We start from the raw sequence: 23,255 nt of genomic DNA, 5'->3' as shown, positions 1-23,255 counted from the left end.
AATCTTACCGTCGCCTTGGGACTGCCACCCCCAAAAGGCGAGTTTCTTCTCCGAAGTAGCTCACTCATTTCTCTCCATCTTTCCAGACACCCTCTCAGCTCTTTGGCAAGACTTTCTTCCAAAGTGTTAAAAGTTTTAATAGCCTCCTCTGTGGGCAATTGGTTCTCTTTCAGACCCCCACACAAGACTTTGACTTTCCTGTACAGCAGTTCCACCTTCAAAGCAGTGAGCCTCTGTTCGTCCGTTAGTCCAGAGTTCAATACCAGTTCAAGGACGAAGCCCAGCATACTGGTAGAGGGGGAGGAAGTGGGTATCAGATTTCTACTCCTGCCTCTCTGTTCGTCGCCATTTTCCTAAACTGGAGCGCAGATACCGCAACTTTAAATGGAGATATTTTCCACTAATTTACTTCCCAAGAAAAAAGTTTGCCAGTCTCATGTATCAATTTTAAGTACATTGAAACAGTTCTGTAGCAGCAGTTACTCAAATTGGTTAGCTTCTTTAACTCGAAGGGAAGAAGGCAGGCTGCCTTTCTCCTTCCCCCCGGATCGTTCCAAAAGCTCAGTTTCTGGTCAAATTAATTACTCACGACCACCGGGTTCCTTTGGCTCCATTCTTCAAAGGTAGAACTAAGACGCTCACCGCGGGCTTTGTCGCCGCATTTGCATCCCGGTTGGGGCATATCCCCGTAAGCCCGGCTCCGTTGTCCCTTCACCCCCACTCCCCCTTTACAGGGGGGGCAAGGGAAGGGTTCGGAGCCTCCGTGGGCGCAGCCGGGGAGCCCAGGGTGCGGGACGCTCTTCCCGCACCCCAACCGGAGCCCCGCTTTGCGGTTGCGGGGCTCCTAACCCCCGGGATGGATCGGGCGCCTCGCAGCCGAAGCAGCCCCGACCACCCGCTATGGCGTCGCCAGCCGGAAGTCTCTAAACGTATCTACAATTTAAACAGGGGGGCTGGTATGCCTCTGTTTCAAGCGTTGTTACTTTCTGCTTGAGATTTCACTGTTTGTTAGGATGCAACCCTATGCAGCATTTACTTGAGAAGCAGTCCACTCTGTTGGACCTCTGAGAAAACAGGCTTGCAGTCCTGCTTGCAAAGGTCTTTGGAGCATAATTCACTTTTAGACATAAATGTTTCTACTTGTTGTGCGAATATCTCCAGTGTGGTACATGTGGGAATGTATGGGAGTCCGGGGGAGGGTATATTATTTATAATATCCTCTCCCTACTTGTCTTCACAAGTTTAACAAAAGGCAGACTTAAACAGATTAGAACATAATGTAAATATGGTAACAATCTCCTTGTGGAGAAATCCCCCTTTTACTTCTCTTGGCCCTAGTGCCAAGGGTACATCTTAGTAGAGCTGCTGTTAAGATGGCATCGCTAGAGAGTGAACAGGAGAGAAGACAAAATGGACGCCAGCCTGTTTCTGCTTCTGCAGGACAGGCCACGCCCCATATCAAGTTACACTTCAATGTCGTGTTTGGCTGCACTGGATTCTTACATCTCACAGTACACAGCTTGTACTCAGTCCCTCTCCTTGTGGCGCACAAAGGTAATTGTGGGTTAACCTCTAAGGACTGACAAGTGCGAATAACAGTACATAGTGTTTCTGAGCTTTAAGATTGTATTTTTTTTAAAAAATTCTGACTATTAACTCTGTCTGGCATTTTAAAACATGAGAAAAAGAAAGTTTTGAAAGTCTTGGCCTTTCAGAAAATATTTGAAAAAACTATGTGGGGTGTGATACTTTCCCCTTAAGCAGGGATCTGTGGTCCTCCAGATGTTGGCTCCAATTCCCACCATCCCCAGCCAAGCCTAGCTTAGGAGTTCGGGATGACGGAAGTTGTAGGCCAACAACATCTGGAAGGCCACAGGTTCTCCACTCCTGACCTAAAGTGAACATTTGTAAGCCCACTAAGTTTGAAATCACCATTTAAATGGTTCTGACCAATTACATTCTGTATTGAATGGTTGCCTTTTCTGCAGTCCTCGAAGTTGAGATATGTGCAGTAAAAGGGAAACGGAAAGCATACATCGTGCATTCATGTTGCCAGCATTCAATGGAAAGATGGTTAGATGTGACTGTGTGCAGGCATATAAACCAAAACACAGATGGTGAAACTAATTTTAGGGCTACCAGAAAAGGCAGTATTGCTTTAAGCAGTTTGTTTCCTTGACAATATCTCACTGTGTGCTTCTTAACCCATAGAATATCACTGTTTCCTAGATTTGCGGACACTCAGAATGTGGCATTTGCTACTTATGATACACAGCCTTCAGCAGGCCTGCATAACAGCCGTCTCAATTAACTTTAGGTTGGTGATCTATGCATGAATGATTGAAAACATCCAGATTGGTTTCCCACCCCCAGGAGTGACAAAACTATTGGGCTCAGTTGCTGAACGCTCTGCATTACTTCTCTAACCTTCTGTCACTTCTCTACAGTGGCACCCCATTTCCTAGGTCCTGTGCAAGTAAATGAGGCCCAAAGTGAGAGAAATGACTTAATATATATATATATATATATTTGGTAGAGGTATGTAAAACCTCCTATTTATTCTCCTAAGATTTGTGCCTTCCCAAGCATTGGCACTGGACGTGTGACATATTTATGCAAAGGAAAATACAGTCGTACCTTGGAAGTTGAATGGAATCCGTTCTGGAAGTCCGTTTGACTTCCAAAACTTTCGGAAACCAAAGCGGAAACCAGGAGGAATTCAACATCACACAAAGGTGTTTATTTCATCACTGCAGACATGGTATGGCTTGCTGGATGGAACAATCCCCCCTCTCTAAATAGTAGTTCTGAGAACCAGGAGTAGCTGATACCATCTACCTAGGGCAGGAGAGAACCCTGGCCTCTTTGGACCTCTTATGTCTTGTGATACCCAGGCAAGGTGTTTAGCAACACGCTTCAAGATCAGAGATTTTTTTTTCTGGGGGCACTGCAGGCCTGTCCTAGAAATAATAGGAACAATTGTGCTGGGAATAGGTCCTTTTTTCTGCACGCTGTTGACTCATTCCTTTCAACAAATAGCCTTCACTTACATTCCCCACAGCCAAGAAGTGAAAACTTTTCATCAAATAATGTTTTGTGAGGTTTTCAGTGTCACTCATTTTCAAGGTGTAAACCATTCGGAGAACTTTTTTTACAGTGAAAAGTGGCATATGCAATCCATAATATGAATGAATTAGGTGACTTTGAGCAAATAAAGATCCCCCCCAACCTCAGTCTTCTTTTTTTTGGGGGGGGGGGGAGAAATAGTGACCCACCTCAAAAATGCAACAAATAATACTGTACACTAATAGGAGGAATAGTCAAAACAAAATACAAAATAAAAAATCCTTCCAGTAGCACCTTAGAGACCAACTAAGTTTGTTCTTGGTATGAGCTTTCGTGTGCATGCACACTTCTTCAGATACCAAATTTATCCCATTCTTGAAGGAGTTAGGAGAACCAGCAGAGGGCAGTATAGGCATGGAATATTCTACCAGTTGTAGAATTCAGACAGACAATAGGATTTGAAGGTAGTTTGACAGAGGTGGTGTTATCTGTAGATGCGCTCATACAGTTGTCCCACTACTGTCTCTGGCAAGCAGATTTGTGAATCACTTGGAGTGGGGAGAGAGGGAAATGTATTGTCTGGAGAATGTATGAATTCCCCAGGAAGTGATTTCTACTATATCTACAGAGATATAGCAGTTAAACTGTAGTAAAATCTCTGTAGATACCTATGGTTGTTTGTGTGTGCGCAGCAATAGTTGTTTTCAAGGTTTGTTTCCTAAAGAAATATTTCATACTTAATATCAAACAAACAAAGGAAGGTGGGTGAAATTATACATAGTTTGTGGTATTCCCCCCCTTTATCATTAGTAATTTCATTTGTTTATGAGCCAGATTATACAAGCGAAGAGCCTATAAAGGTAGATTTTTCCTTTATCATTAGTAATTTCATGTGTTTATGAGTCAGGATTATACAAGTGAAGAGCCTACGGACTTCCCAGTATAAAATGGACCCTCCATCTGTTCACCTGTCAGAACTTTGAATGAATCTCACATCTCAGCCTGAAATTAATCAAAGTAGACTTTGAGAGCCTACAGATTCTGCGAGTAATCTTTGTCACTATCACTTCACTTTGTCTCAGTTCCCCATAATATATATAAAAAGGAAAGTAATATTAATGACTTCACAAGCTTATTAATAGCATGAATGAGCTAAGGATTGTAATGCAGAAGCTTGATTCAAGGCAAGGGCAGAATATTTCATATCCACTTGCTGGTTGCATATTGCAGGCAGATGTTTACACATGGGAAACACAGCCACATTGCTCAGATTGGACAGGTGTCTTAATGTGATTAATGGGGGGTGGGGGTGGAAATCTGCATAGAATTGCATCTTCATGGTGAAACAACTTGCAAAATTCATTAAACATGTCTTCCTGGATAATCTTAGTGGCAGGAGCTAAATGGATCCCATCACAGATAGAATTGTATTACAAACACAACCTCTTGGCCAGTGCCATCCTTGCAAAAGAGCTGGGATGCATGTGAGAAGCTGTTCTTCCTGAAGGGCTTGGTTGATACTGATCTCTTTAAATCCGAGCTCTTGGAAACAGCCATAGAATAATAGAATCGTAGCAAGTTTGGTCTGATTTGATGATTTAAGATCAGAAGCACTTTATATACAGTACACGTTCTGCATGTTAACCATCAGCTCCATGAGAGCTGACCAGTAATGCAGTTCGAGAATAATTCATTTCCATAGTTGGATTTGATCCATTTGTGCTTCCAATTTTTGTGTTGTTTTTAAATCTGTGTAACAGTTTTGTTTTGTTTTTAAATCCATGTTTTGAGTCTTGTCCAAAGAAACCGAAGTCCCGGAGCACTTTGGGCACCCTTAATTTCATTATCCTCTTTTGAGAAAGCCAGTTATGCAATGATCGTAAAGTCCTGCCTGGTCATTACGTAAGACATTATTCCTTCTCTTTTGCTTGCTTGGATTAGCATGCTGCACTGAGACACTTACTGAATGTTCAGACCCTTGAGCAAACCAGAGCATAGACTACAGGCCTATATAGGGAAAGGGAAGGATACAGTGCCATTTGGAAGGAGCTGCTAATTTGCCTTGATATGTTTTATATATTTCATACGCTCAGGCTGCTGTTGCAGGTTTTGCTTCTGGGCTTCCTGCAGGTGTCTGCTTGGCCGCTGTGAGAACAGGAAGCTGAACTAGATCAAAGTCTAAAAGTCTGTTAAAACAATCTTATTTATAAATATTATAGGAGTTGAAACATGTGATTAATCATGCCAGAAACACATCCCTCTCACTATGCCTATAATCTATTACAGGGGTCAGCAACCTTTTTCAGCTGTGGGCCGGTTCATCGCCCCTCAGACCATGTGGTGGGCCGGACTATATATATATATATATTATTATTTTTTTTGGGGGGGGGGAAATGAACGAATTCCTATGCCCCACAAATAACCCAGAGATGCATTTTAAATAAAAGGACACATTCTACTCATGTAAAAACACGCTAATTCCTGGACCGTCCGCGGGCTGGATTGAGAAGGCGATTGGGCCGCATCTGGGCCACAGGCCTTAGGTTGCCTACCCCTGATTTATTACTTGCCCATACTAAGATAAAGGGAAAAGGACCCCTGGATGGTTAAGTCTAGTCAAAGGCGGCTATCGGGTGCGGCGCTCATCTTGCTTTCAGGCCGAGGGAGCTGGTGTTTGTCTACAGACAGCTTTCCAGGTCATGCAGCCAGCAGGACTAAACCACGTCTGGTGCAACAGGACACTGGGACAAGTGCCAGAGTGCTGCAGCAGCACCTGTTTATGGTGTGTTTTTGAACTGCTAGGTTGGTAGGAGCTGGGACAGAGCACCGGGAACTCACCACTGTTGAGCGGATTCGAACTGCCGACCTTCCAATCAGCAAGCCCAAGAGGCTCAGTGGTTTAGACCACAGTGCCACCTGCGCCCCCCCCATACTAGTAATAGCTTCAAGAAGGTGGCTTTATTACAACCATGGTGGTGACCTGCAGTAAGACGGTACATCTAGCTTCCTTGGCATTGCCATGTTTTTACCATGGTGCAGTACTATGAACACCACAGATCCTCTCCCCTTAGAGCTGCTCCACCCTTTAATTCAAGGCAACACCATAAAAGCTGCACAAGTTTTGGCTCTTTGGCTGAATGAATGAATGAATGAATGAGAAACACGTGCAGCTTCATGGTGGTTCAAGGTTGCATGGGCAGATCTTCTCCTACTGCCATCACCTAGCAGGAGGAGAATCGAATAAACTGGACAGGCCAAAAGTCTGCCTAAACAAAAAAGTATTCACCTTTTGCAGAGGTCCCCTAGACTGTGCACTACATACATACATTAAGTGCAATGTCACACAGGACACTTAGTTGTGAAGTCTAGATGAGCTGCAAGCATTGATTGAAAGGTAAGAAGTGCCAAGAATCTGGTGCAAGACATGCCCGGAGTTTAAAGCATTCAATGGCCTAGTCTGCTTTATCTCCCAGTATGTTAGTAGCATTGGAACAGGAACATGCCTTCATAGTGATAATGCCAAGGGATTCTAAGTAAAGATACACATGACTGTTTTGAGATTGAGCCTGGAAATGTGAGCGCTATCTCTACCACGCTAATCAGAGAAAATATCAGTCTGCAAAGGAAATTGTAAATTTACAGAAAAAGAGTTCCATCAAGTCTCTAGGATGTGTTAAGGAAATGAAGGCTGAGGCTTTAAAATTCCCAACACAAAGCAGTGTCTACAAGACACTGAAATATTTTTTCCTTTTTTCCTTTTTCCTCATAGGAAGCATTTTGTGGCACTTAAGTTATCATTAAGGTAAACTGTACACTATCAGCCCTGAGTGCTCACTAGAAGGACAGATCCTGAAGTTGAGGCTCCAGTACTTTGGCTACCTCATGAGAAGAGAGAAGACTCCCTAGAAAAGACCCTGATGTTGGGAAAGATGGAGGGCACAAGGAGAAGGGGACGACAGAGGATGAGATGGTTGGACAGTGTTCTCGAAGCTACTAACATGAGTTTGACCAAACTGCGAGAGGCAGTGAAGGATAGGGGTGCCTGGCGTGCTCTGGTCCATGGGGTCACGAAGAGTCGGACACGACTGAACGACTGAACAACAACAAAGGCACCCACCTTCTCTTCTTCGCCCCCACCAACCCGATCGCTGAGGCAACCCAATAATTGTGCCACACGGCCCAAGGCACCATACCACCCCAATCTAAAGAGCTGCCGGAACGCACCAAAAAGGTGCTGGAACTCTGTTCCAGCTGAAAAAAGCCCTGATTCTTATGGCGATATCTTATGGGGACTGGATATCAAAGAGACACTGTTTCTTAACCGGTTCCTCCTGCCTTCATTTAAAAATAAACTAGGAGCAAATTACTTCATAGTTAAGTACAGTCGTACCTCCGCTTATGTATCCCTCTGGTTACGTAAACTTCAGGATACGTAAGCGGCAAACCCGGATGTATATTTCCAGGTTTTTGCCGTGCGCGCATGTGCAGAAGCGTTCTTTCCGGCTTCGGAAACCTCGGGATCCGGCCAGACCTCCGGAATGGATCCCGTCCACAACCAGAGGCACCACTGTAGTTCTTGTTGGTTACGTGATAGGAAGGTAGAGCCACCGGCGTTCTGAGAACCACCAATTCCAGAATTGTGGAATTGGAAACTGGAAAATTGGTACAGAGGGATGCTATTATGTGATGAAGGATGAAGGAGGAGATCTGAAGTGGCCAGGTGGCAGGAGCTGGGATATACTTTCAATTTCTAAAAAAAAAACATTTCTAATAAAGAAGAGTAAGATTTACTCGCAAGGGCAAAAAACAAAAACAAAAACGAGCAGTTCACCAAAGCAGCTTGTGGAATTTACTACTTGCTCTGGGATAAGAAGGTAAAACATACTCTGTTTTGCCTCTCAGCCCAGTAACCGTATGGTATATTGTTCCACTAAGAATTTTCAGGATCAAACACAAAACCCATATTTTAACAGCAGCTTGCCATGTGCCTCCAGGAAACTGACAAGCAGAGAGTGATGGCAAATAGCTCTTATTTCCCGTTCAACGCAACACCTAATCATGGGGTGTATACTGCTACTGGATATGGAGAAGCCTTTGTTGGTACAACTAATCTGGAGCAAGCAATTTCATAAGTTCTGTGCAATAGCATCCTAGTTATGAAATGCCCTCCTTTCTAAATTGTGCTTGCCAGTGATTCTTTTGTTTCCGGCACCAGCTCAATGTGCATCTCTTTTACGTGGGCATTTACAGGTCGTTGGCTGTGAATTTATCTTGAAGGATGAAGCTGCTCTGCACTCTTAAAGATTGCTGTTATTTATTGTGTTTCTATCCCCATTTATATTTATGGTGGTTTGAAACCTGATGTATTTAATAGCTTTAAGTTCAGTATTTCATATTGTTTGTACCTTGCCTGGGATTGTTTTTCATGAAGGGCAGGTTAGAAATATTAAATAAACAATAATAAGGTTTTGTTTCTTTTCTTTTTCTTTTTAAAAAAATGTGTTGGCTGGAGGAATATTTTCTTTTGTTTGTCTCAGATCTAATGTCAATTGCTTTTGCTGGAGGTCTCCAAGTTCTGCTGAAGAAAGAAAGAAAGGCAGAGAAAATAATTTCTCCCTCTCCACTCTCTCCACTCCACAAGCAATTTCCTACAAACCTCTTGCACGTCATCTTTCAAACCTGCTTCTTCCATATACTACATAGTTGTTTTATGGAGATGTCATTAGAAGTTGATTGCCAGGGGGATTTTGGTGCTATGACCAACCTTATAAATGGTTTAGTATGTACCAGAATCACAACGTCTTAAAAAAAAAACCAACACCCTGAAATATTTATTTCAAACATTTGTAACTTGTGTTTGTGCTCCCAAGCAAAGTGACATATATAGGATCTCAAGGACTGCCCACTTTCTCATAAACTAAAAGGACCGCTTAAAACACTTTGAAGGACTAAATGACCTTCCACACGAATGTGGCTGAATACTGACATCATTTCTAAGTGCCTCCTGAGATTAAATTGGTGGTGCTCAGGAAAAGGCCTTCTTGGTGGTTGAAGTCCATGGATATGTGAATCAACCCAGTGGCGTAGCAAGGTCAGGTGGTACCCGGTGCGGAAAATTTCTTGTCCCCCCCCCATTGAAATCTAGTTGGACTCACAAGAGATTGTGATCTACTCACAGTATAAAAAGACTGGCTGTGATCTACCCATTGTCATTGCCAGGAGTTGTTGAGCTTTTTTTAAGGGGAGGGTTGGTGAGCTTTTTTTGTGGTTACAGGGTTTGGGTCCTGAGTTTAGGGAGCTTCTGCTTCTACCCTTCCCTCTACCCACTGCTTGTTTGCTTGCCTGCATCTTTCCCATCCACTCCCTGTCTGCCTGGATGTCTCCTCCAGCAGCCAGGGAGCGTGAGGCTGTCAAAATGGCAAAGTGGCGCAGCTCCCCCCTTCCCCCCCACACGGCTCATGGGAGTTGCGGGCGGAGTGCAGAATGCCACCCCCTCAGTGATGACACCCGGAGCAGACCACACCCACTGCACCCACCTTGCTCCGCCCCTGAATCAACCTTCAGATAATATAAAGGCAATGTATTGTTTATCTGTCCAAGTTTGCCAGATCTTCTCCACTCACCTAGAAGAAGGTGATTCAGTTTAGGTCCCTCTCAAGGGCTTCAATAATAATCAAGCACTGGTTCCAAAATGGACAAACATTGGTCCATGGGGGAGAGCTGTGAGTGGCTCGCCAGGCATTTGGTGCAAGTATTAGGCACAGTACGGTACAAGGATCCTTTTACTGCATTGTCAGCGCTTAGAATCCACAGACAGGCTGCAGATTCCATAGGTGACAAAATTCAGCTGGTGACTTCCCTTGCTGGGAACAATTCTCAACAGTAGTTGGCTCCCCCACTTCATTTTTCTTTCAAATAGGTAACTGGAGTTTATTGTAGCTCCATGGTAAAGCATCTAGTCCCCATGCAGAAGACATCAGGCATCTCCAGGTAAGGCTGGGAATATCCCATGTCTGGAAGCCTGGAGAGCAGCTGCCAGTTAGTGCAGACATTATTGAACTAGATGGGCCAATAGTCTTAACTTTCTATAAGGCAGCTTCCTAGGTTCCTATTTACGACATATCTGAAAAGAGTTTAAAACGGTCACACTTTCTCACAGCTTAATTAGCTGGCTCAGAATATTTTCAGTTCTTAAAGCTGAAATACCTGACAAACCGGCATTGAACAAACGACATTTTCGCACTGGAAAACTACCGGGAATAATATTTTCCCCTTGCCTAACACAGAACTAAAATGTGTTTATGTTCTCATCTGTTCTGAATGCAGTTTGTCATGACTTTGCATCTTGGCCCCACGCAACTTTTGCCAAGCAAAAGGCTGACAAATTGACTTGTTTGCTTCCTCGTAGATTTTGCTCTCCAATCGACCTCCTTCCGGCTGCTGCTGAATGTCACCAAGCTCTACAGGACTTAAACCTTTCGTGCGAGTGCACCAAACAGCCAGAAAAACCTAACAATAATCCCGTTTCTTAGTAGTATTCAAAATATGAAACCTCTAGGGTTCTACCAGTTAACCAAATTTGGCAGGGATAAAGGATGTTGAGGCAACTAAATAGTAATTTTCTAGCAATTACTGGTATTAAAATTATCAGAAGAAAGGAACAGTCTTAAGATTTTGCTGTTATTTTAGAGTTACAAGGCTTGCGTTGTACTCGGCATGTACTCTGCATCTTTTCTCCTGCTGGCACCTGGACACCTTGAGATCCATCTTCAATGAAGAAAAGGAAAACAAGAATGAAGGAATGAAGGAAGGAAGGTGTAAGAAGTGTAAAAGGAGAAGGAAAAAATACCCTCACACATAACCTTGCGCTGTGTATTTCGATAGCATCTGCTTTCTACAATGCCTATCTCTGCTTACTATTAAAAGCTGCTTATTTGCTGAAGCATTCCCAGACCATATGCTATCAACAAATGTTGGTAACCAAATGCAAACACTAATTTTCATTAGTGTTGTCTTTATGAGAACAGCATTAGTCACAAAGGGAATAAACCAAATGAGGGTAAAGACACGTAGCAAACCTTTGACAACAATGCGGTGCTTATAAACTCATACTTAACAAAGCCGAGAAATGTCCACTTCGTTACAGAAATGACAATTTTGCAATTGGATTTAGGGCAAGCTAGATTTTAGGATGATGTCATTAGTTGCCATAGTGATGTTCAGCATAAGGATATAATTCAGGGCCGCTAAAATATCTGCATTCATGCTAAGTGCACAGCTTCTGTTCATAAGAATTTGTGCTTAGCATTCATAAAAAAATTAGCTTCAGAGAATATCTAGATAGCAGAGTCCTTCCAGAGACAAGAAGCAGAATGTGATTGGCTGGCTTGCCACAAAGCAAAAACCATCCAGACAATGGAATTTACTTTCATTTCTTCTCCTTTTAGCCAAACCTTTGGATTGCTTTTTAGACTGCAGTGAATCAGTGTATGAAAGGATTTAAAAGTGCATAGATTATCTAGTCGGGGAATTCTCAGTCTTTATCTTTGTCAGCTTCTATCAGTTCTGTGTTTGTGTGTGTGTGTGTGTGTGAGAGAGAGAGAGAGGGGGGGGGAGCACATCCATGAACAAAGCCTTCTTGTACATCTTTACCAATGGGCCTTTTTTAACACAATAAATTTGTGATTGTTATTCACTTGTTTCATTCACAAGATCTAGATATCTTCCACTTTGTCGCACTTCTTTTGATGGAATATCTAATATGCCCAATGTTCAACCTGCGACGAGAAAAGTGTGACCAGCCATACAGCTTCCAGGGCTCTTGAGAACTGTTGTGTGGCATGAGGTTGTTGAGTGTTAAAAACCCTTTCCGGGTCCATGTGTGTCTTCATTAGTGGCTCGTGATGAAAGCCCATAAATTCGGTGCCCTTTTGACACCTTGTTTGAATTTATTTTGTTTTTTTATATGTAGCCCTCTAAATAAGAGGTGCCTCTGGTTTATTTTGTAAGTCTGGTTCCAACTGAATTAGTGTCGGGAATCAACTCAGATAGAGATTCCAAGCATATTCAGCAGAAGATGAAAAATTCATATTATATATATATATATGTGGGATATTGATAGCAATAACTTTTTTAATGGGGATATTCAATTAGAGGTGAATATTGCTATTAAACAGATTTCCCATTCTTACTTTTGGTGAATTTGCAAATTGGCTACACCGGGTGTTATGCTCTGTCTTGCCTTGCAAAAGTGCACCAATAATTTCTATACGTAATTTCAGAATTGGCTCGTGCAGCTTAGTCTTGCCATGGCCTCTTCTACCTCCTATTCATTCATCCGTTCGCCCACCTTTCTGGTGAAATGTGTATCACCATCTACATGAGAACATAAGATAAACCTGTTGGATCAGGCCACTGGCCCATCTAGTCCAGCATTCTGCTCTTACAATGGCCGGCCAGATATTTTGGAAAGCCAGAAAACTGATTCCAAGTACAAGATGACTCTCCCTTCCTGCAGTTTCTGATATTAAAAGCATACCCCCCCCCAGCTGTGGAGACAGAGCATAGCCATCATGGCTGGTAGCCTATGATAGCCCTCTCCACCATGAATTTGTCTAATTCAGTGTTAAAGCCATTTTATATCACCAAGTTGCTGAATCAAATGCCACATGAGAAATGGAGTCCTGGGATTTGATAAGATGAGAGATACTGGGAGGAATAATTTTTTTTTGGGGGGGGGGGAGAAACCCAACAATACAGAAACCAAAAGCCAAATCCCAGAATGCCTTTTCTGGAGTATCTAATAAAGACTTCAAATAATTCTTCCCACAGCAGAGTTTGTATAATCGGGGACAGGATAGTGGTGGAGGAAGCAAATCTATTGTCCATCATGGTTTGCTAGACAATGCCTGCTTTAGGCCTCATTTGTGCTTAACTGTGCTATGTTTATCTCTGGCTGATTCCTTGCTCCCATACCAATTAGTTGCCTGCCTTATCTTGAAGGAATGTCTACAGAAGTTGAAAGAACGGTGACCTTTAAAGTGGAGAAATTGAAGTGTCTTGGTATATAACTCATTTCCAGCTTAACTGCTCGCTGGAGTGTTGGTGCGCACAAAGGCGCACACACGCACACTCAGGAGTGCTGCGCATCGATAGTGGTCCCCATTGAATCATGCCGTGTTGCTCTTCAGCGACTAGATGGCATCAGTGAGCTGTAGATGGGGATATGGCGCTGTCGTCTTACCCCAAAACTAGCCATGGTCTCTAGTGAATTTCTTGATGATCAGATTTTGCTGCAGGAACACTTCACACAGCACGGAGGAGACATCACAAGCAACATCGATCACTTTGTCCAAAGAAAACAAAGTGTGTGTAATTTAGTGTGGTTTTGCTTGATTATTTGCAATTCAGATTTCAGGTTTGATGCTTGCATTGTAAAGAGTTCAGGTGGGAGGGGGGGCCTCAAAGGAATGAAAACAGAATTGCAATGATGACGGGAGGGGGTGAGAATTTGTGTGGGCACCCCCCTTTAAAAATAAAGTAACTCCTTTTAGCTGCACAGAGAAATGATGCCTTCACCAGTCTAGTAAATACTTTCCCACCTGCTCACCCATTCATTATAGTACATTCATATAGGCATTCCTTGCATGTATCAATCTGTCTCTCCATTGGAATTAATGGGATGCACCATAGACTCACTGGAACTCCATGGGTGCATCGAAGCACCTGTAGGGTGGGTATGGTTATTGGCCAAATTCAAAATGAAGGGCAATGAAAGTTTTTAAATGACAAAGATGCTCATCATCAGACATAAGTCTTCAGATAAAATACTGTAAGTGTTTTGAATGCTATTATGTTCAAACAAGTTTTAAATTCTGTTGATGAAAAAACCACATGCACCCTAAGTCATAGCAAAGATGAATTTTGCAAAACGCACCAGACATTGCCTGTTCTACGCCTTTCATTCCAACAAAGTGTTGGCCACGTGACCTTTAAAATACAGACATTGCTACACTGTGAGCATATTTTGCCATTTGTATTTCAACACAAGCTCTCGCACAGAAACTGTTCTATCTGAGCTAGAGAAACATGCTAGAAAGCCAAGAAGTCAGGTGTGAATTCTGTAGACTGAGGATTGTAAATTTTTAAAATTACTGCATCTACACCCACGTATAGTAGCGACCCAAACGTCTTATTTAATCTGAAAGGTAGCTGGTTCATGCACCACAGCTAGTTAACCAGCTAGTTTGCAGAATAGGAGGGTGCAGTGGTTTCAAATGATGTTCCTAAGATATTTGGGGTTCAATGATTCTTCAATAAGAAGACAAATAATTTTGAACAGTCTTTGCTGAAAGACAGTTCGTTCATCACAGTCAACCATCCTGTGTTCTTTCTGTTGGCTGAGTTAAAGGACGTTGAAATCAGATGCTGAAGTTGAATCTTCCTTCGACACTGATGATGGGACAATGCCCTCCACAGGACCTCAGGGCAGCAGGCTAGCTCAGGGGCCTCTGTGAGAACAGAGTGATTCCCTATTCCTGTGATTTTAATCTGTTTTAACTGCTTTTAACTGCATGGAAACTGCTGGTGAATGGCATGTAATTAATTAATTGACTAGATGGGTCTTTAGGGACGCAGGTGGCGCTGTGGTCTAAACCAATGAGCCTAGGGATTGCCGATCAGAAGGTCAGCGGTTCGAATCCCCGTGACGTGGTGAGCTCCTGTTGTTTGGTCCCTGCTCCTGCCCACCTAGCAGTTTGAAAGCACATCAAGTGCAAGTAGATAAATAGGTAAACGGCGTTTCCGTGTGCTGCTCTGGTTCGCCAGAAGCGGCTTAGTCATGCTGGCCACATGACCTGGAAGCTGTCTGCGGACAAATGCCAGCTCCCTTGGCCAATAGAGTGAGATGAGCACTGCAACCCCAGAGTCGTCCGCGACTGGACCTAATGGTCAGGGGTACCTTTACCTTTACCCAGATGGGTCTTTGGCCTGATCCAGCAGGTTTTTCTTATGTTATTGGATGGAGGTGAACCTACAAGGGACTCAGTGAAGTTTCCCATCATGGTTACAAGTGATGGCTCAAAAACTAAAGATAAAATTCATTCTCGGGTTTGTTTCTTTGGGTGTGTGAGCGAATAGCTGAGAATTTGGGGGAGGCTGACTTAGCATATCTAGAAACCTAAGCACAGCAGTGGAAGCACAGCTGTTGAACACAAACCTGTTTCTCAAGGGCATTTATTGCCCTCTGCAAATTGAAATATGAAGATGTGGGGGATCGCTACAGCCCCACACGTCTACTCAGAAATAAACCTCATTGACTTCAGTGTGACTTACTCCCAAGTAAGCACATATAGGACTGCAGCCCTCATCTCTGGGAAACTGGTGCAATTCTGATGCCAGGAGGAATTCTGATGACATGACAGGGTCTTCCCCCTGTGAGATCGCTTGAAAATGAGGCTATCCACCCCCCCTTGTTTCCTTTGAAAAACAGGGCAATGTAAATGTTGGGCAGGTTCCTGGCTTCAAACTGTCAGGGGTTTCCTTTAGGGAGTGTTGGAAATTAGATGCTTACTCAGTCCATAGCTGTCAACTTTTCCCTTTTTTTAAGGGAGATTCCCTTATTCTGAATAGGATTCCTCGCAAGAAAAGGGAAAAGCTGGCAGCTATGACTCAGTCCCACCATGGCAGAAAACATTTCATCTTGTTTTTATGTGGAGCTGTTCAGCTGCTTCTCAAATCCACAATAAGCAAAAAGTCACAACAAATTCAAAGCTGAAATGCGAAAATGTGATCAGCTAATCTCAATCAAAAGCTGCATGAACAGATTGCCAATAGACGTTCTGATCAAACATGAAGAAGGTGGGAAATCTTTTCCCCAGGAGGGGGAATAAATTGGAAATAAATATCAGAAGAGGGTTAAAAAAACAACAACCCTTAATTAACAGGACATCAAAGCATGCTGTGTGCTTCTTGTCCAATGAACAAATAATGAATAATGTCAACATTCAGGGTTTGATCTGAGTCAGGACTAAAAGCAGTTTATGCCTAGCCTCCAGATGCAACAGGGGTAAGGTGACAAGAGTTCTGGCAGAGGATTACTTTTCAATGCTTGCATCCTCCTCCTCTTCCTCCTCCTCCTCCTCCTCCTCCTCATACCCCACCAATCTGGGCAGCTTACAGTACATATAAAAACCTAGTAAAATGTCAAGCATTTAAAATTTCCTGATACAGGGCTGCCTTCAGGTGTCTTCTAAAAAATGAGAAACCCTCCCTGCATGAAAAAAAAAAATCCTACACAGCAAGAAGTGGCCTGAGCTAAGGCCCACACTAAGTTCCTTAACTGAATGGAAATCTTTACAAAGAAACATTTCAAAATGTTATATCCCAATTGCCTAATTTTAATTGTAAACTCAGCCGGTAGAGCGTGAGCCACTTAACCCCAGGATCATGGGTTAGAACCCCACACTGGGCAAATAATAATAATAATAATAATAATACACGCCCATCCGGCTGGGTTGCCCTAGCCACTCTGCATTGCAGGGGGTTGGACTATATGACCCACATGGTCCTTTCCAATTCGACAATTTTATGATTTTATAATCCTAAGGTCGATCTATTTTCACTGGTAGTGCAAAAAACAACAACAACAAAGCAAACGAAAAAGCTTGCAAGCACTTCAGATTGTTAAGGGGATTAAAGAACACCTTGTCACAGGTTGTTTTTAAGACCATCACCCCAAAGCTTCCCTTTATGGCTGCTTTAGGGACAGCATGAAAAGGGACTGGGATAGATCACACTTGATCCTTGACTTTGTGAGGTCATGGAAGCTACGAGTTACTCTAATTTCTATCCAATTTCTCCCTGCACCCAGGAATAACTGCTCCAAAAGGCTGCTCAGTTCACTTCCAGACAGCCTGCTTATTGAGCATTCATTCTGACATGCTTGCAAGGGGGTTAATATGATGTTTTATCACGCAGGTGTTACCCAACGTTTTCCAATGTCTTTCCTCCAGCACTTTCTTTATTGCAAAAAGTCTGATTTGGGGAGGGGGCGGGGGCGGGGTGGGGAGTTGGTTTGTTGCACAAGAGCACTAAAATCAGCTGAATGGTCTGACCTGCATTTGGTGACAAGTGATTGAATCCCACCTGAAAGTAGTGGTGGTCTAGAAGCACTGCCAGTCTCAGACATTTGACTGACAGGGGAAGAAATAAAGGCAATAAAATGTGTTTAGTGAAGGAGAGGTGACGGAATACATCACGGATATCTTATGAGGGCCGTAAGGAAATTGGTGCTGCTTTGAACCCCCAACTCTCCACCCTCAAAAAATCTATATTTGGCCGATTCGGAATGTGGAACAATTTTTAGTGGTGTTTTACGATCTGTGCCTGAATGTAGCAGCTCTATATTTGAGCTATCAAATGGGATTTGTAGTGTTCTCTTTCCCCACCCCACAGAACCAGCAAGCTGCTGTGATTCAGTGAATAAACATGTGTATTTTAAGCTTTCATATAGCACCGGGGTACAAAAGAATTAAATATAGCAAGATAGATTGGCGTGAAAGTTTTGCTGCCTTTGAGAGGAAGAATGGGATAGAAATTTAATGAATGAATGAGTGAATGAATGAATAACCAAATGAGGACACCTCTATCACAAGAATACACAATGTTAGTTGAAGTCAGCCTGAAAGCAACATAAATTTCTCATTGCAAAACAAATAATTATTCAAGTATATCACATTTTCCCCCCACAGAAGGACTTTGAATTCCTGGAAACTTAATATTCAATGCACATTCCATATTTTTGCACCTTTCAGTGGCAGTACTAAAGCAAATCAGGATGCACAAGGAACAGCAGTGGCTTAAAAGCTTCTCTAGACAGATGCGCTATTGAATGACAGCCTAAATGACAACTAGGATTTAGGTGAAGGACTCTGAGGTTGTTGTTTAAAATATACCTGCACCTGGTATATTAGAGAAGGGAAAGGGAACGATGGTAAAATCTGATACTGAAAGAGAATGGCCAAGTTGGAAACTGCTCATTAGGCTTTGCAATACATGTAAGCAGCCTGACAGATTTACAGTGGATCAGAGCATCTGTTTGGGGACATTGGTAAAGATAGAACATCCCTGGATATTGCAACAATAATGGCTTGCTGCTTGTACTTTCAGAATATATATATAGAGAGAGAGAGAGAGAGCGAGAGAGCGAGAGAGAGAGAGATCAAAACTGCATCATGAAAGCTGAATCTAGAAGACTATCTGGCCACTTCTATTATACAGATTTATTTTTAAAAAAACATTTTCAAGAAGTGGTCATCTTAATGTATATATTTATTTATTTCTGACAAAAAAAGGAACACCACTTGGTGCCTTTTCCTGTAATTGTCCCGTGCCTAGGCACATCTATGTAGGTGTGGGTGTGTATTCAGTTTAAAGTTATTAAATGTAAAATGTAATTAAATGGGGGTAAATGTAATGTAAGCCTGATCAAACAGGTACCGGTAGCTGTCACAAGAAGGCTTAGTCATAAGATTTAGGAGGGAAAGGTGATTTTTAGCTTTTGTATTACGATTGCATGCATTTTGTGATTCCCAGATGAATACTCAGGGAGGGCACAGAAAAAGGGTGACCGAGAAATTGCCATTTACTTTCTAAGAATTCAGTTCTGGAGAGAAAACATAATTGTTTAAAAGGCAGTTCCCTCTCCCCAAGCTTCTGACTCTGTTTGGAACCATTATGTTTGCAATACTCACATCCATATCGTGGAGTAGTATTTTACATGCTGTCTCCATATAATGGCATTATCTCCCTGTGATGGAGATCCTTGGAACCATGGCTCTTGAGCCCATCAAAGGGAAAGTTGGAGATTTTCAATCACTATATGACTCCCTGCCAAAGGGAAGGCTCTTCCCACAGATTTGTGGAAGCTGCCTGAAAGTTCCAGCGGTTCCATCTGGCTACATACTGAATAAGATGGATTCTTGACTGAATTTCCACATATCTCTCAGCACATGAGCGGACAAGTGGCTCCCATATCTACAAAAGGCACTTTAAACCAACCTAGAGTACCGAAAGAGGCTGGAAGAAATAGCCACATGTTACACCATACATGGGAATGTTCAGGTAACACTGAAACAAGCTTCCTTACAGAACAGAATATAGAATCAGCAAGACTTTGTGCTCCTTTTTAGTCTGCTGGTTTTCATTTCAGTAAATCAAACCAGCTTATACTTAAAATTAAGTGCTTATGATATGTCTCGGTGACATTCAACAGGACGAAAGAAAATGCCACAAGTCCTTACTGACTCATGGCTTAATTCATGGTCCAGAGATGATCTCATATGGAAAGGTGTATTTCCGCAAATGCCATCATCATCACCATCATGGCTAACAGGAAGGGAAGATGGGAATCATTTCCCAGAAGCATCTGGAAGACCAGACATTTCCCATGCCCTTGTGCAGAAGGAAGAAGAGAACTCACTATGTGTTTTTCCTGCTAGGCTGGAGAAAGAAAACGGAGGTAAATTAAAACTTACGTTGGCTTTGATGCTTCGGCTTGATCCGTCTGTAGCTTTTCTCCCCCCTCCACTTCCATCGTGCAATATACAATGCGGTTGGGTGCTAAGGATTTGAGACCTTGGACTTCCATGATGACAACCTATTAAAAGAAAAAAAGAAGAAAACCACCCTGGATGACGTTCTGCACTCAGTAATCAGGTCTGGAAACAATGTTTTCAAGACATTTCTATGCTGCTTCAGTTATCGTTTATGACATTTCCGAGAGAGTGCGAGCCTGAGAATCTACTGATGAGGAATGTAGGGGACAGACCTAAGAGGCTGGACGTGTCAAAAATAGGTAAGTGAAGTAATGAAAATTTTATACACGGAAGAAACAACAGCTATACATTGATTAATTGTGAATTGATGAATTACTGAAAGTCAGCAAACAAAACCCCAAAACATTAATTAAAATGAATTATCTCTAAGTTCTTAAATGTGGGAGAATTGTTTCTTTTTTAAAAGAAAGAAAGAAAGAAAGAAAGAAAGAAAGATGGGGACAGAGGATTTGAACAATCAGATCACGAGGTATCCTGCTTCTAGTGGCCAGGCAGTTCAAGGTGTGGGAAGATGGGTTGATGGTGTGGAGTCGATTCACACAATCACTGCTAGTTGAAATTCCTTTTCAACTTGGCTCTCTGCCCATGCCCAGAAAGTTGTATGCAAATCAGGTCCTCCCTCACAGAGGGCACGTGTTGCGGTGCGACCTGGCAACCAGACCCTGTGTTGTGGATGGGACCCTCAATGCTGGTAGCAATAGGGCCAATGGGACGCAAGGAAGGGCATCAAGGGACCTATTTAAGCCCATTTAAGCTGAGCTTCCTCTTGGGGCTAGTGCATCGGAACACCAGCCCACCCCTCCCTATATTTAGGGCTTGCGCTTGACCTTGCTATGCTGTTGTGTGTCGCTTGTCATTGGGACAGGGGCACGGCAGGAATTTTCCCCACTTGGCTGATTGGCTGTTGCCACTTGGGTTTTGCCTGCTGCGTAGCAAATCATCACAACTTGTAAGGTTGTGGATAGGCTCTGGTTCAAGTGATAGGGATGGGAGAACGCTCTTGCCATCCCTCTGTGAAGGGTATTCAGGTAAAGGAATCCACGGACGCAATGGTTTGGTCAACCCTGAGAGGGGTTGTGCCCATGCCCGAGTCTGGGAGACTTCAGGGTGGCTGACTAGAGCTCCAGCTTTCAGCTATCCCTGGTGTTCACCCTTGGCTGACCTACGATAGAGCTCTGGGTCAGCGCTGCCTGCAAGGGTGCAGGGAGCTAGTCGAATCACAGCCTATGCAACCACTCACTTGATTGTAATCAATAAAGTTGTGGCCTAAATTCTGCCAAAAACCAAACCAAATATCTGAGTCATGTGTGAATTTATTTCTAGGGAATGGTTAAAAGGTCTAAGCACGCAACAGCTGCTGCCACCCACACCCTTAATCTTTTTTTTGGCAGGCTGAACATGACTGGCTAGTGACAGGCAGGAAGTTCATGTGTTCAGGAACTTCAAGCAGCTGTTGCAGGCTCCATGGTCATGTGGATTGTCCAAAACTGCATGGTGCAATGCCTTCACATTATATCTTCCTGACAATCCCTTTGCTGACCACCCAGACGTGCCCTCTAATAGCAAGTGTGCAGTCAAAAGCCATTTCCCAATGTCTCACTGCATCACTCAAGGTTTCAATGAATAGTTTGGCTTTTGCTTAAGTTCTGACTGATCACCACACATGGATTTAGGATACAATTCTCTTAAAGTCACAACTGGCTATTGGGGCATGGGTGTGGGGCATGAGTCACTGGACACAGAACTATAGTTCTATAAGCATATGGCTGTGATGTGTCTCATCTCTGCCTGTGGCATGTGCTGATGCCGCCATCTCCTCCCTGCCCCTTTGTTGTTGTTGTTGTTCAGTCGTTCAGTCGTGTCCGACTCTTCGTGACCCCATGGACCAGAGCACGCCAGGCACGCCTATCCTTCACTGCCTCTCGCAGTTTGGCCAAACTCATGCTAGTCGCTTCGAGAACACTGTCCAACCATCTCATCCTCTGTCGTCCCCTTCTCCTTGTGCCCTCCATCTTTCCCAACATCAGGGTCTTTTCTAGGGAGTCTTCTCTTCTCATGAGGTGGCCAAAGTACTGGAGCCTCAACTTCAGGATCTGTCCTTCTAGTGAGCACTCAGGGCTAATTCCTTTAAGAATGGATAGGTTTGATCTTCTTGCAGTCCCTGCCCCTTACCAGCACCAAATTACATACAGAAAAAGCAGTGAAGAAAAGTCCTCTATATCTGCTTCAGCACCCCAATGGTGCTTTCTGCTTTCAAAGCCAAACTCCACAATTAAGTAGTGGAACAATCAGCAGCACCTTCACTGGGAACTGGGCACAGTGTTGTATAACCCAAGTGAAGATGTTGCATTCGGCGTTGGAGTAGCAGGGCATCATACTGGTTTTGCACCCTAAGGCACGGAGGCAAGGGCAGTTCAGGAAGAGAGGCTAACATGCATGTGGGTTCATGAATGAGTACTGCCAGGCAACGGATGTCTGCTTGTGTCTATCGATCTGGGTTAATGGATTTTTGTGTGACTGTTTTTCGAAAGAAGCTGGAGCATGTCAGAGAGCTGTGTGAGTAGAGTAACTTAACCATCCTTGACTATGAGACCACCCTTCAGGTTACACTGCAAAGAACACACAATTACTATTCAATTCAGGTGAACCATACATTTCAAAGTATATGTGTGAAGATAAATTGCACAACTACGTTTCCTGCAAAACGTAGGTGACACCTCTAATTAGCAATGATCAAATGCAAAGAACACAGGGAAAGAAGATTTAGTAATTCAGACACCAGTATATAAAAAAGCTGTGAAACAACTCTAATGAATATTAAAATACCTCCTCCCAGAAGATCTATTTTTGATCCAAACAAATCAACATCTCTCTCCCCCCCCCCCGCAATATGCACAGCAAAGTTTGCTGTCGACTGAAATGAAGAGATGGGGGAAACATATACGGAATGCAAACAAATAACTTTTTTTCAGGTTGGGGAAGGCCTGTAGATCAGTGGTAGAGCATCTGCTTTGCACACCAAAGGTTCCAGGTTCAATCCCCGGCATTTCCAGGCAGGGCTGGGAGTGTCCCTCATCTGAAACCATGAAGAGCTACTGCCAGCCAATGTAATTGCGCAGCACACGGCAGCACCCTATGTTCCTATGCATATGGTCCCATTAATATGACACTTGAATAATGCGGGAGCTTCCGTAGCAGGGCTTCTTACCATGCTGCTGCTAATATTCGAAAGGAAAAAAATTGTGTGGGCAGACTGATTCATGTGGTCATTTCCCATAGCATGAGCAATGCTGATGTAGGGAATAACAACTAGAGTCTGGCCGCCCATGCAATTGCTTTCCTTCCTGAGTTACTAGACTAGCATGGGAAGCAACCAAATCTTAGAAGCACCCACACTGTTCAGGTAAGGATTGAATTACGCCTTTATATTGTGGGATGTGATACATAAGTAGCAGTCAAGTACAACACTCCTTGTTTTCCTAGAGTGGATGTGGGATGTGAAACTGCAGTCAAGTACAACATTCCTACAGTAGAAACAAAATAAAAAAAATCCCTTCCAGTAGCACCTTAGAG

General features: G+C 43.2%; 1 protein-coding gene across 1 annotated transcript in view; it reads right to left on the bottom strand.

Annotated features, from left to right (window-relative positions):
• Positions 1 to 23,255, bottom strand: part of CADPS (calcium dependent secretion activator) — a 337,985-nt gene that overhangs the window by 188,527 nt on the left and 126,203 nt on the right. The window contains 1 exon segment of the mRNA XM_033141314.1: positions 19,602 to 19,723. Coding sequence (XP_032997205.1) covers positions 19,602 to 19,723 — 122 coding nt within the window.

This window comes from Lacerta agilis, chromosome 2, assembly GCF_009819535.1.
Source record: "Lacerta agilis isolate rLacAgi1 chromosome 2, rLacAgi1.pri, whole genome shotgun sequence".
NCBI lineage: Eukaryota > Metazoa > Chordata > Lepidosauria > Squamata > Lacertidae > Lacerta > Lacerta agilis.
This window is presented reverse-complemented; position numbering and strand designations above follow the sequence as displayed.